A 15,440-nucleotide genomic window follows, 5' to 3' on the forward strand; every position below is an offset into this window, starting at 1 on the left:
ATTTATGATCTTCTTTTGTTGTATATCATCAAAAGGCTGATGAAAATGTTTTCTTTTTTAGTGACAACTCTTCAAAAGCAGTGTAAGATATTTTCTGAACAGCTAATATAAAAAAGATTGTTCTTTGTAAAAGATATGAAGGAAGAAGCAAAAACCCTATCCATCTTCTATTGGATAGGGCACAATATGGAGGGGAATATCAGGTCCTGTTTCCCATATGTAACATATCGTATGAAATGTTTGATCTCAGATGGGATGTCCCTGATGAGGCTTTATCTGTATCACATAGAAGGCTTAACTGCTTAGGTGGACATTGTAGAGAATGAAGTTGATGGAGTGCTTAGAGACTGAGTAATTGACCCCTAGGGAAATTGTGCCTTCCCCAGGGGGGATGAAGGACTAGAGGACAACACTATGTTCTCTTATCTGAAATTCCAAGATATTAGAGTCTGACATGGAAGACTGGCTTGTGTAATGTTGATCTCAGAAAGATAACATTTACAAATGCCCTCTTTGTAAATGAAGGGAAGAAAAATCTTGTCCGTATTTTTAACTATTAGTTAAGAAGTGGCGTTGGGGTTGTAGTTCAGTGGAAGAGTCCTGGCATAGCATGCGTGAGGCCCTGGGTTCTATCCCTGACGCCGCACAAAGAAAAGCAAAGTAAGAAGTATAATCTGTGTTTCTGGAGAACTAACTTTTTGAGTAGTCAAGAGAAATTTTTCCTTTTTGGCCAGGACTTATTTTTATGATAAGTAGTAAGAACATCAATTAGCCTTTAGAGGAGAGTTAACTCTCATAATCTAATTTAGCAAAAGTTGACTGAGTGGCCACAGTGTTTCAGGCACTGTCCCAAAGGCTTGGAAATACAGAGATAGATACAGTCTTTTGTTCCAGAGTGATTTATAATTAGGTTGGAGAGACAGACCCATCGGCAGATAAAGTCAGTGTAATAGCTCAAGTGATAGAGCACCTGCCTAGCAAGTGTGAGGCCCTGAGTTCAAACCCCAGCATCGCCAAAAAAAAAAAAAAAGTCAGTGTAATGTGGTAATCTCTGTGTGGGAGACATGCCTACGCATTTATAAGCATTCAAAAGGACACTCTGTAATCAGCCACTTAACAAATACCTCTGAACCACTGCTAGGAATGTCCACCACAGGGGCTCAGGACTCACTTGGTTGATGAGTGTTACAGGATAAAAATGTTAAAATCTTAAATGTCAATCACTAACAATAATACCATGCTCACTGCTTCATTAGTTTTGAAATGAAGGTTTGTGAAAGCTCTTAAACGAGGTGAGAAACAGAGATTCTGTGCATTGGCTTAGAGGTACGGGGATGACCTTCTGTAGGTATTTAGATAATGACATCTAATGTGGCTGAAATAGTAAGATTTGCTGTTACGTGTGCCAGACGCTATACTTAGCAATACATTCTGAAGTATTTTTTGTTCCCTTTTTGTGGATGAAAAACAGACTTAAAAGAGGTAAAGTATGAGCTGAGAGTATAGCTCCTCAGGAACCCCCCCCCAAAAAAAAGAGTCTAAATGTAATTTGTTTAGGGTCATACACAGAGAGTAGCAGAACTGACTGTCTCTGTGTGGTACAGAGCCCATACAGTTTTCCTTTCGGGAACTTAACTGATTGTGATGTACTCTTTTCTGGAGAAGAAATGGAATAGATATTTCCAGTCTAGAGCATAGGACAAGAAAGTTCAAAGAGTAGTTTTCATGTACCTACTACATGGAACAGAAAGGGCTAAATCTAGCAGACAGATACATACCCTAGGGAAGGGTTCATGAATGTGGACTAGGGTTAATGCCATAGGTCCTATTGTGACCTACATAAATCTTCCTCTCTTTGCTCTTGTCCCACACTTGCCAGCAACATTGATCATTTGGTTTCATATGTACTGAATCACACAGAAAGAGAGGGGCTGGTACTTCAAACCATCACTCCTATGAACTGCTGGCTCTCAAGATGTTTTTGTGTTATTCTTAAGTGAGCTGGGTATGTTCCCAGAGTGACTTGGTCCCCCTGGGTCTATTCAGATCTGGGGCAGTGATAAGTTTCAACTTGTAAAGATGAGGCCCACATATTGGTGGTGGCAGTGGCAGCAAGATGAGTTCCTGGGAGTAGCAGCCACAAGGCCAAGTGCCAGCAGGGATGGCATAGAGGTCTCATGGCCATGCTCAGTGGAGAAGACAGTGGTGGCATCTTGGTCTAGGAGTGTCACATGCTTTTGAATGCTGTAATGCTGTTTTGGGCAGTGAACTCTTTATGTCTGGTTTCTAGCCCTCCTAATGAATCTGAGCTACACTTTCCATTGATTTACATTGTAAAAAAATTCCTGCTTGGCTTTCATGGGATAAAAAACAAGAGGCCCAGACCTTAGATTACTATGAATTCACCAAGGTAGTGCCACTCTGTTAGGCTCTGTGTACACAACCAGCCAACCCTCATTCCCTTGTCAGGATACTACATGTGCATGCTTTTGTGCATGTAGTCAAAGAAGATTAAGATTAGGATACCCTGAAGGCTTAACTAGGGCAGTCTGTTGCAGTGTTCTTTACCTGGTCTTTTTTTAATCTAGATTTGATATTTCTTAGAATTGATAGTGGAAAAGGAAAGCATACCTTTAGCAGTTTTTGGGTTGTTGAGATTTGTACCATGTTAGACATAGTTATACTCTTATTTGTATTCTTATTTGTCACCTACTTTTTTTTTAATCTAAGAGGACTTTCCCTAAACACTTCTTGTGAAAATTTAACTCTTCAAGAATTTGTTGAAAAATACTAATTCCTAAATAACTGGGAGAACCATAGCCATGACTTTAGATATTGCTGATACACTATTTAATCATTACATTAGCAATAGCCAATCATTTTAGCTATTTATTTCTGTTTGTACATTTCCTAGCACTATTCACATATAAATGGCTCCAATTGATTTTGCCTTGTTTCTGTGTTTATTAATCTGCTATTCTGAACACTAGAAAATAGTAAAATGGTTAAAATGGGGAAAAGAAGAAAAGATGTGTCTGATGGATTTTAGTGTGGGGATATGGGGGGCGATGGGAGCTGTTTAAAAATGTTGGAGCTCTCTCATGCTCTCCATTAGAGAGATGGACAAAGTCTGTGATCTCTTCCATGTGGAATACTTTCAGCATTCCTTGAAAATCAAATTTAATAAGCCAAATGAAACTGTAGCACTTGGCACTTTCATTGGGACCCTTACTCTAACATTATCAATATTGTGTACATTGCCTTTATTATCAGGTCACAAAAGATGTCATTAAAGAATTTGCAGATGATGGTGTCAAGTACCTGGAACTGAGGAGCACCCCCAGAGGAGAAAACGCTACTGGTAGAATTGAATTACTTGTCGCACATGGACCAAAACTCTTCCCATGTGCTTTGATCATACCCAAAAATTCATGTTCCATTTGTGTTCAGTTCCCCTAGTCAACAGAAAAATTCTATGATATACATTAATGATGTACATTATTACTCTTTTTTTTTTTTGGTGGTTCTGGGTATTCAAGCCCAGGGCCTTGCACATGTTAGGCAAGCTCTGTACTATGCCCAATGATGTACAGTATTAATGAGTAAGTTACTTTTAAGTAAAAAGTAGAAAGTCCAATCAGGCGTTATCTGTTTAAGTGGGGGAGGGAGAGCTGGGCATCGTGGTGCATGTCTGTGATCCCGACTGAGGCTGAGGCAGGAGGATCATGAGTTCAAGAGCAACCTGAGCTACATAGTAAGACCCTGTCTAAAAAAAAAAAAAAACCAAAAAACAAAACAAAATGAAAAGAGAGGAGGCAGGGAGGCGTGCACACATTTCTTTTGTTCTTCCTTGTTTAGTTTTTTCCACTTTGAGAAAAGGACACTTGCTCATTATATTTGCATTGTTTCAAGCAGAGGCTAGTTCTTGCTCCTTGCACTTGAGAGACAATGTCACTAAGTGGATACAGAATCACATTTTATGGCAGTCATTGAAAGGTCAGTTATTCAGTTACTCCTCAGGCACTGGTAGTATTAGGCTCAGAGCAAGCCCTCTCTGGACAGAGATGAGCAGATCCGGATATAGTCTGAGGAATTTCTGAGGAACCTCCTTCCATTAGAAGAGTATCAGAGGACATAGTATCATTGGGTATCTCTTAACCTGAAAAGATCTAGGTCATTCTGCACCCTGATGTGTAGCTTAGTAATCATCGGGGTAAAATTAAAGTGTGGAAATGGGACAAAGAGATTCTTTCCTCACATTTTAAAGCTATAGACTCAATTCCGAGTTATGCTGGTCAGGGTAGTGAAAATGAAGGAGAAAAAACCTGCCAGTTAGGAGAACTTACTTACTCAAATGAAGATTCACAAGTTGGATAATTGCTTTTGTTTTTTATTAGCATATATTAATTGTACAAGGGGTTTCATTGTGATATTTTCATACAACAATGTAATTTGATCAAATTCACCCTCTCTGATACTCTATTATTCCCCCTCCCCCTTTTTAAATAATCTTAATGGTTTCATTATTCTATTTTCTTTTTTTATTTTTATTTTTATTTTATTCATATGTGCATACAATGTTTGGGTCATTTCTCCCCCCTTCCCCCACCCCATCCTTACCACCCCTCTTCCCTCCCTTACCACCCTTACCTCTTGCTACCAGGCAGAAACTATTTTGCCCTTATCTCTAATTTTGTTGTAGAGAGAGTATAAGCAATAATAGGAAGGAAAAGGGTTTTTGCTGGTTGAGATAAGGATAGCTATACAGGGAGTTGACTTACATTGATTTCCTGTGCGTGTGTGTTACCTTCTAGGTTAATTCTTTTTGATCTAACCTTTTCTCTAGTTCCTGGTCCCCTTCTATTGGCCTCAGTTGCTTTAAACTATCTACTTTAGTTTCTCTGCGTTGAGGGCAACAAATGCTATCTAGTATTTTGGGTGTCTTACCTATCGACATATCTTCCTTGTGTGTTCTTGCTTTATCATGTGATCAAAGTCTAATCCCCTTGTTCTGTTTGCCCTTGATCTAATGTCTGCAAATGAGGGAAAACATATGATTTTTGGTCTTTTGGGTCAGGCTAACCTCACTCAGAATGATGTTCTCCAGTTCCATCCATTTACCTGCGAATGATAATATTTCATTCTTCTTCATAGCTGCATAAAATTCCATTGTGTATGGATACCACATTTCTTAATCCATTCGTCAGTAGTGGGGCATCTTGGCTGTTTCCATAACTTGGCTATTGTGAATAGTGCTGCAATAAACATGGGTGTGCAGGTGCCTCTGGAGTAACCTGTGTCACAGTCTTTTGGGTATATCCCCAAGATGGTATTGATGGATCCTATGGTAGATCAATGTTTAGATTTTTAAGAAGCCTCCAAATTTTTTTCCAACGTGGTTGTACTAGTTTATATTCCCACCAGCAGGGTAAGAGGGTTCTTTTTTCCCCCGCATCTTCACCAACACCTGTTGTTAGTGGTGTTGCTAATGATGGCTATCTAACAGGGGTGAGGTGGAATCTTAGTGTGGTTTTAATTTGCATTTCCTTTATTGCTAGGGATGGTGAGCATTTTTTCATGTGTTTTGGCCATTTGAATTTCTTCTTTTGAGAAAGTTCTGTTTAGTTCACTTGCCCATTTCTTTATTGGTTCATTAATGTAAGGAGAATTTAGTTTTTTGAGTTCCCTATATATTCTGGTTATCAGTCCTTTGTCTGATGTGTAGCTGGCAAATATTTTCTCCCACTCTGTGGGTGGTCTCTTCAGTTTAGAGACCATTTCTTTTGTTGAGCAGAAGCTTTTTAGTTTTATGAAGTCCCATTTATCTATGCTGTCTCTTAGTTGCTGAGCTGCTGGGGTTCCATTGAGAAAGTTCTTGCCTATACCTATTAATTCCAAAGTACTTCCTACTCTTTCCTGTACCAGCTTTAGAGTTTGGGGTCTGATATTAAGATCCTTGATCCATTTGGAGTTAATATTGGTATTGGGGGATATATATGGATCTAGTTTCAGTTTTTTGCAGACCGCTAACCAGTTTCCCAGCAGTTTTTGTTGAAGAGGCTGTCTTTTCTCCATCGTATGTTTTTAGTTCCTTTGTCAAAGATAAGTTGGTTATAGTTGTGTGGCTTTATATCTGGGTCCTGTATTCTGTTCCACTGATCTTCATGTCTGTTTTTGTGCCAGTACCATGCTGTTTTTATCATTACTGCTTTGTAATACAGTTTGAAGTCAGGTATTGTGATACCTCCAGCATTGTTCTTTTGGCTGAGTATTGCCTTGGCAGTTCGTGGCCTCTTGTGTTTCTATATAAATTTAATGGTAGATTTTTCAGTCTCTTTGATGAATGTCGTTGGGATTTTGATGGGAATTTCATTAAACATGTAGATTACTTTTGGGAGTATAGACATTTTTACTATGTGGATTGTACCAATCCATGAGCATGGGAGATCTCTCCACTTTCTAAAGTCTTCCTCAGTCTCTTTCTTCAGAAGTTTATAGTTTTCCATGTAGAGGTCGTTCACATCCTTTGTTAAGTTTACACCTAGGTATTTGATTTTTTTTGAGGCTATTGTAAATGGAATTGTTTTATATATTCTTTCTCAGTTTGTTCATTATTAGTGTATAGAAATGCTAATGACTTTTCTGTGTTGATTTTATATCCTGCTACCTTGCTATAGCTATTGATGGTGTCTAGGAGCTTTTGAGTAGAGTTTTTTGGGTCTTCAAGGTACAGGATCATATCATCTGCAAATAGGGATATTTTGACAGTTTCTTTACCTATGTATTCCTTTTATTCCTTCTTCTTGCCTAATTGCTCTGGCTAGGAATTTCAGTACTATATTGAATAGGAGTGGAGATAGTGGACATCCTTGTCTAGTTCCTGATTTTAGAGGGAATGGTTTCAGTTTCTCTCCATTAAGTATAATGCTGGCTGTAGGTATGTCATATATAGCTTTTCTAATGTTGAGGTACTTTCCTTCTATTCCTAGTTTTCTTAGAGCTTTTATCATGAAATGGTGTTGGATCTTATCACAGGCTTTTTCTGCATCTATGGAGACCACCCCTGCGTTCCTGGGATGAAGCCTACTTGGTTGTGGTGAATGATCTTTTTGATGGGTTGTTGAATTCGGTTTGCCATTATTTTATTGAGGATTTTTGCATCAATGTTCATTAAGGAGATTGGCCTATAGCTCTCCTTTTTGCTGGCTTCATAGAATGTATTAGGCAGTTTTCCTTCCCTTTCTATTTCGTGGAACAGTTTAAGGAGGGTTGGTATCAGTTCTTCTTTAAAGGTCTGATAGAATTCAGCAGAGAATCCATCAGGTCCTGGACTTTTCTTTTTGGGGAGACTCTTGATTGCTGTTTCAATTTCATTTTGTGTTATAGTTCTATTCAGGTGATTAATGTCCTCATGGTTCAGTTTTGGATGATCATATGTACCTAGAAATCTGTCCATTTCTTTAAGATTTTCAAATTTATTTGAATATAGGTTCTCAAAGTAGTCTCTGATGATTTCCTGGACTTTCATGGTGTTTGTTGCTATCTCCCCTTTTGCATTCCTGATTTTACTAATTTGGGTTTTTTCTCTTCTCATTTTAGTCATGTTTGCCAGGGGTCTATCAATCTTGTTTATTTTTTTAAAGAACCAGCTTTTTGTTTCATTAATTCTTTGCATTTTTTTTTTTGGTTTCTATTTCATTGATTTCAGCTCTTATTTTTATTATTTCTCTCCTATTTGTTTTGGGATTGGCTTGTTCTTGTTTTTCTAGGAATTTGAGATGTATCATTAGGTCATTGATTTGAGATCTTTCAGTCTTTTAAATATATGCACTATGGCTATAAACTTTCCTCTCAGGACTGCTTTTTGCTGTGTCCCATAGGTTCCAGTAGGTTGTGTTTTCATTTTCATTGACTTCCAGGAACTTTTTAATTTCCTCTTTTATTTCATCAATGACCCATTGTTCATTAAGCAATGAGTTATTGAGTTTCCAGCTCTTTGCATGTTTTTTGTCTTTATTTTTGTTGTTGAGTTCTAGTTTTATTGCATTGTGATCAGATAGAATGCATGGTATAATTTCTATTTTCTTATATTTGCTGAGGCTCGCTTTGTGCCCTAGGATATGATCTATTTTGGAGAAGGTTCTGTGGGCCGCTGAGAAGAAGAATGTATGTTGTGTAGAAGTTGTATGAAATGTTCTGTAGATAACAACTAGGTCCATTTGATCTATGGTATATTTTAGATCTAGGATTTCTTTATTGATTTTTTGTTTGGATGACCTATCTATTGATGATAATGGGGTGTTAAAGTCTCCCATGACCACTGTGTTGGAGTTAATATATACTTTTAGGTCCTTCACAGTATGTTGATGAAATTGTGTGCATTGACATTGGGTGCATATAGGTTGATAATTATTTCCTTTTGGTCTATTTCCCCTTTTATTGGTATGGAATGTCCTCCTTTATCTCGTTTGATCAATGAATATTTGAAGTCTACTTTGTCAGAGATAAGTATTGCTATTCCTGCCTGTTTTTGGGGGCCATTGTCTTGGTAAATCTTCTTCCAGCCTTTCGTCCTAAGCCTATGCTTATTTCTGTCAGTGAGATCGGTCTCCTGTAAGCAACAAATTGTTGGATCTTCTTTTTTAATCCAGTTCATCAAACGGTGCCTTTTGATGGGTGAATTAAGTCCGTTAAGATTAAGTGTTAGTACTGATAGGTATGTGGTGATTCCTGTCATTTAGTTGTCTTAGTTGTTTGAAGGTTTGATTGTGTGTACCTAAGTTGAGGTTACTCTCTACTTTCTTGCTTTTTCTTTTCCTGTAGTTTAGTACTACCTGCCCTTCCATGGTTATGTTGGGTTTCACTTTCTGTGTGCAGAATCCCTTGAAGAATCTTTTATAGTGGTGGCTTTGTGGTCACATATCATTTTAGTTTCTGCTTATCATGGAAAACTTTTATTGCTCCATCTGTTTTGAATGATAGAGTATCCTAGGGTTGAAGTTATTTTCATTCAGTGTCTGGAAGCCTCACCCCAAGCTCTTCTTGCTTTTAATGTTTCTGTTGAGAAGTCTGCTGTGATTTTGATGGGTTTACCTTTGAATGTTATTTGTTTTTTCTGTCTTACAGCCTTCAATATTCTTTCTCGAGTCTCTGTACTTGTTGTTTTAATGATAATATGCCATGGGGTAGTTCTATTTTGGTCTGGTCTGTTTTGTGTTCTGGAGGCCTATTGCATCTGTATGGAAATAGATTTCTCTAGATTTGGGAAATTTTGTTATTATTTTGTTGAATATATTATGCATTCCCTTTGCTTGCACCTCTTGTCCTCCTTCAATGCCCATGATTCTCAGGTTTGGTGTTTTGATGGAGTCAATGAGTTCTTACATTTTCTTTCACAGGTCTTGAGTTGTTTAACTAATAGTTCTTTGGTTTTTCCTTTAATTACCATTTCATCATCAAATTCTGAGATTCTGTCTTTTGTTTATTCTATTCTGCTGGATTGGCCTTCTTGGTTTCTCCGTTTAACGTGGAGTGGGGATGCTATGCATGGCCTTGGGTGTGGAGGAGTCAAAGTTTTGCCTCTTCTCGGTGATTTTTCCTGTAAGGTGTATCTCCAGTGTCTCTCCAAGATTTTACTTTAGGAAGCACACTTTCTGCTTCCTCCCTCTAGCCACCTTCTTGGAATTCCTTTCAGAGGGTTTTAAAGGGCTATTCTCCAGTCCTTCAAAATAAGATGTCCCTCCCACCAGCTCACAGGACCTTCACAGCCAGGACTGAAGACTCACTTTGGTGTTTATACAGTGCTTCTATAGTTTCTTTTATTTGTTCTTATGCTTTCTCAAATTCTCATTTTTTGTTGTCTTGGAATTTCTTGAGTGTCTCCTGTACATTTTGGTTGACCATATCCAGTATCATCTCTATGAAATTCTCATTGATTACTTGCAGGATTTCTTCTTTCAGGTTGGTCTTGTGGGCTTCATTGGTTTCTTTGGCATAGTTTATCTTCGCATTGTTGGAGTCTGGATCTGGGTATCTGTTTTCTTCATTTCCCTCTGGTTCCTGTACTAATTTATTGCTGGGGTGACTGGTTTCCCTCTTATTTCCATCATCCCATCATTGCCCTTGCTATTGTTAGTCTGTGTACTGTGTGCAATTACGTATTTTCTAGCTTGTAATAATAACAATGGTGATATATTGAATCGAAGGGTGAGAGGACATGGAAAGCAAAGAAGGTAAAGAAAAAGGGAAAAACAAACAAACAAGTAAAAACAAAACAAAACAAACAATAAACGGAGAGATAGTGTACTAATCAACAGTAAGCTAAACAGGCATTAGAGAGACAGAGGATTAAACAAAAATCCCCAAATTCAAATGCAATAAAGTTTCAGTCTTAATAATTTTGGTGTTAGTCCCTCAGCCTCCAATCCTGGAGATGGTGTCTCAGAAGTAGTTCTGTTGTTGTCTCATCAAAGGGGAAAAAAAGCAAAAAACCAAAACAAACAAAAAAAAACAAAACAAGAAAATATCCCAAGTTCAAATTCAATACAGTTTCAGTAAGTCTTTCAGCATTCATTTGTAGTTCAGTTGTTGTCTCATCAAAGGAATAGAAAAAGAAAAAAGAAAAAAAAAAAGGGTCTGGAGACAGTTCTGTGATAAGCTATCTGAGGCTGCAGCTCAACTGCCCGCTGCTGTCAGCCTGCTGTTGCTGGAGGCGTTATTTATGCAGATCTCAGGAGTGAGCTTAACACTCACCTGGCTCCCGGCAGGCTTTGTTTATTTAGAATTCTCCTGGGTGCCCCCGCCAATGTTACAAGTTTTCCCCTCTCCAAGCACATTGGGGGAGGTGAACTGCACTGGCTTTCTCCAGCGGACTTGTTTATTTACAGTTCACATGGGAAGTGTCCCTTCCCACCTCTCCAGTAGAGTTTTCCTCACACAGCCACTTTTACAAGCTTTCCTGCTCCAAGGTTGCTGGGTGGGGGCCGCTGCTCCTGCCTTCTCTGGCCAGCTTGTTTATTTGCAGTTCCGTGAGGGATTGCCCCTCCCCCCTTCAGTGCTCAGGGCACCCCGCCCTCTTTGCTGTGTGTCTTTTGTTGTTTTTGTTTATTCAGTTTGTTTTCTTTCTCTTTTTTCCCCTGGGTGGGGGTCAGTCTGTCTAGGGGGCTATGCTGATCTGGCCCAGGGTTGTTCGTGGGAGTACCGCGTACCACTTAGCTCACCTGGTGGTCTGCGTCTCTCCAGCGGGTAGGAGCTGGCGTCTGGCGTCGTGGGAGCCTTCCTGGTTTCTCCATTTAACGTGGAGTGGGGATGCTACACGTGGGCTGGGGGTGTGGAGGAGTTGGAGTTTTGCCTCTTCTCAGTGGTTTTTCCTGTAAGATGTCTCTCCAGTGTCTCTCAATGATTTTACTTTAGGAACACACTTTTTTATTATTATTATTCATATGTGCATTCAAGGCTTGGGTCATTTCTCCCCCCTGACCCCACCCCCTCCCTTACCACCCACTCCACCCCCTTCCTCTCTCCCCCACCCCCTCAATACCCAGCAGAAACTATTTTGCCCTTATTTCTAATTTTGTTGTAGAGAGAGTATAGGCCATAATAGGAAGGGACAAGGGTTTTTGCTAGTTGAGATAAGGATAGCTATACAGGAGTTGACTCATATTAATTTCCTGTGCGTGTGTGTTGCCTTCTAGGTTAATTCTTTTTGATCTCACTTTTTCTCTAGTTCCTGGTCTCCTTTTCCTATTGGCCTCAGTTGCTTTTAAGGTATCTGCTTTAGTTTCTCTGCATTAAGGGCAACAAATACTAGCTAATTTTTTAGGTGTCTTACCTATCCTCACCCCTCCCTTGTGTGCTCTCAGTTTTATCATGTGCTCAAAGTCCAGTCCCCTTGTTGTGTTTGCCCTTGATCTAATGTCCACATATGAGGGAGAACATACGATTTTTGGTCTTTTGGGCCAGGCTAACCTCACTCAGAATGATGTTCTCCAATTCCATCCATTTACCAGCAAATGATAACATTTCGTTCTTCTTCATGGCTGCATAAAATTCCATTGTGTATAGATACCACATTTTCTTAATCCATTCGTCAGTGCTGGGGCATCTTGGCTGTTTCCATAACTTGGCTATTGTGAATAGTGCTGCAATAAACATGGGTGTGCAGGTGCCTCTGGAGTAACTTGTGTCACAGTCTTTTGGGTATATCCCCAAGAGTGGTATTGCTGGATCAAATGGTAGATCGATGTCTAGCTTTTTAAGTAGCCTCCAAATTTTTTTCCAGAGTGGTTGTACTAGTTTACACTACCAACAGTGTAAGAGGGTTCCTTTTTCCCCACATCCTTGCCAACGATGGCTATTCTAATGGGGGTGAGGTGGAATCTTAGTGTGGTTTTAATTTGCATTTCCTTTATTGCTAGAGATGGTGAGCATTTTTTCATGTGTTTTTTGGCCATTTGAATTTCTTCTTTTGAGAAAGTTCTGCTTAGTTCACTTGCCCATTTCTGTATTGGTTCATTAGTTTTGGGAGAATTTAGTTTTTTGAGTTCCCTATATATTCTGGTTATCAGTCCTTTGTCTGATGTATAGGTGGCAAATATTTTCTCCCACTCTGTGGGTGTTCTCTTCAGTTTAGAGACCATTTCTTTTGATGAACAGAAGCTTTTTAGCTTTATGAGGTCCCATTTATCTATGCTATCTCTTAGTTGCTGAGGAGCACACTTTCTGCTTCCTCCCTCTAGTTGCCATCTTGGAATCTCCTCGTTATTCTGTTTTCTCATATGCTTATGAAGAACTTTGATCATGTTCACCCCCCTTTCATCCTCTCCTTTCACCCTTCTTCCTCTCATTAGTTCCCCCACCCCCACAAGCAGTACTCCTATTTTACACTTGTGCCACTAATTTTTTTTTAGGTCTTCATTCTGCATATGATAGAGAACATGTGGTATTTGTCTTTCTCAGTCTGGCTTATTTCACTTAACATAATTTCCAATTCCATTCATTTCCTGCAAAAGACATTATATCATTCTTTATGTACTACTTCAGTATATATAAATATATGCATGTATATATGGTATTATAACATATATATAATATCTATTTATTTACCTAGCTATCTACCTGCCACATTTTCTTTATCCATTCATCAGTTGATGGACCCACAGGCTGATTCTTTAGTTTGACTGTTGTGAGTAGTGATGCTATAAACGTGGGTGTGCCAATAGCTGTATTGTATGCAAACTTAACATTCCTTCAGATGCATCCCAGAAATTGTATAGCAGGGTTATGTGATAGTATGATAGTTGTATTTTTAGCTTTTTGAGGAATCATCCTACTGATTTCCATAGTGGCTGCACTAATTCACCTTCCCTGCAACAATGTATAAGGGTTCCCCAATCCCATCTCTGCATCCTTGCCCACATTTGTTGTTGTATTCTCTTCTTTCTCTCTTTTCTTTCTTTCACACTGGGGATTGAACTCAGGACCCCTTGTTTTTTTTCTTTTTTTTGATTTTATTATTCATATGTGCATACAAGGCTTGGGTCATTTCTCCCCCCTGCCCCCACCCCCTCCCTTACCACCCACTCCACCCCCTCCCTCTCCCCCCACCCCCTCAATACCCAGCAGAAACTATTTTGCCCTTATTTCTAATTTTGTTGTAGAGAGAGTATAAGCCATAATAGGAAGGAACAAGGGTTTTTGCTGGTTGAGATAGGATACTATACAGGGAGTTTACTCACATTAATTTCCTGTGCATGTGTGTTGCCTTCTAGGTTAATTCTTTTTGATCTCACCTTTTCTAGAGTTCCTGGTCCCCTTTTCCTATTGGCCTCAGGGGACCCCTTGTTTAGTCGGTAGTCGCTCTACCACTTGAGCCATGCCTTTGGGTTTTTGGGGGGGGGCTAGGATTTGAACTCAGGACTTTGCACTTGCAAAGCAGGCACTGTACTGCTTTAGCCACACCTCCAGTCCATTTTTCTCTGTTTATTTTGGAGATGGGTCTCATGAATTGCTTGCCTGGGCCATAATTGTGATGATCTCAGATTCCTAAGTAGCTAGGATTACAGCCATGAGTCACCAGTGGCAACCTGGTCCCTTTTTTGTTTTCTTGTTTGATGATTTTTTTTTGCGGCACTGGGATTTGAATTCAGGGCCTCATGCTTGCTAGCCAGGCACTCTTACCACTTGAGCTACTCCACCAGACCTCCTTGTTTGTTTTGGTGATTGCCATTCTGACTGGAGTTAGAATCTCAGGGTTCTGATTTTCATTTCCTTTATGGCTAAAGATATATTTATTGGCCATTTGTAAAAAGTTGGCTATTAACCTGAGTATACAGCAGTAGAGAAATGATTAAATAAATATAGGCTAATGGAATACTAGGCAACCATGAAAAGCATTTGCAAAATTTCATGGCGTGTGGAAATACTCAATGCAGTGTTTACTGAACAGGGTCCATGTATAGCTAGCAGCTTCTCATCTATTCAAAATGTATATATGTGTACTTACAAAAACAAAGAGGTAGCTATTTATGGGTGGTGGGATTATAGGTTATTCTTGGTTTTCTGTGTTTTACTAGAGGTTTTCTATCAAAAGCAAATATTTTATCATCAGGGTAAAGGGTATTTTGGAGGCAACTGTTCTAAAGAGCTCTCTTGCAGAGCCCCCAGAAGAGGGCCTGAGCACTCAGACTTGGGAGAACATCTCATGCCCTGGGTAAAACAGCCTGAACAGGACTGAGGGAAAGGAACCCAAGTTAAAAGAAAATCGCCTTAGGAGAAAAAGAGTTATCTTTTTTATTTTTTTTAAAGGGAAGGCTGTAAAAAAGTTTGTTCTTATTTTATTGGAAAGAACATTTAAATTTTTCATAGCCATTTGTGAGAATAATTTTTTATGTGTGGAGTCTAGAAATAATTCACAGATGACGTTTGTCATTTTGGGTTTTTCTTCATTTCACTTTTTTTTTTCAATTTTGTTAAAAGTACAATTATCATTTACTAAAATGTTTCCCTGAGGGATGTTTTCCCTTATCTTTAACCATGCCCCATTGCAGTTACATAAAGTGAAAGTATAATTGTTTATATACAGCTGCTGAAGTTGAGGGGAGAAATAATTGGTCATGTCTTTATGTATGTTTCCTATGTGTTCTTTCCAGGAATGACTAAAAAGACTTATGTGGAATCCATACTTGAAGGTATAAAACAGTCCAAAGAAGAAAATTTAGACATTGATGTTAGGTAAGAAGATTGTACCTTGATAGTTACCATTTTAAAAACTAGAATGTAAAATTTTACTGTTCTGATCACAGGTGTAATAGAGTTTTGTTTTTGGCCATGTTGAGTTTGAACTCAGGGCCTTGCACTTTTTAGATAGGTGTTCTACCCCTTAAACTATGCCCCCAGCCCTAGGTGTAATGAATTTTTAAAATCAACTATTAACTGATTTC

General features: G+C 38.9%; 1 protein-coding gene across 8 annotated transcripts in view; it reads left to right on the forward strand.

The window, feature by feature from the left end:
• Mapda (N6-Methyl-AMP deaminase) overlaps positions 1-15,440 on the forward strand; it is a 31,219-nt gene that overhangs the window by 3,258 nt on the left and 12,521 nt on the right. For 5 of the 8 annotated variants that reach the window (XM_074065825.1, XM_074065826.1, XM_074065829.1 and 2 more), the window contains 2 exons: positions 3,274-3,361; positions 15,150-15,231. In XM_074065825.1, the coding sequence (XP_073921926.1) occupies positions 3,274-3,361; positions 15,150-15,231 (170 nt within the window). The remainder of the gene's footprint in view (positions 1-3,273; positions 3,362-15,149; positions 15,232-15,440) is intronic. The other 3 variants (XM_074065830.1, XM_074065832.1, XM_074065831.1) reach the window with 1 other exon arrangement.

This window comes from Castor canadensis, chromosome 2, assembly GCF_047511655.1.
Source record: "Castor canadensis chromosome 2, mCasCan1.hap1v2, whole genome shotgun sequence".
Classification (NCBI taxonomy): Eukaryota; Metazoa; Chordata; class Mammalia; order Rodentia; family Castoridae; genus Castor; species Castor canadensis.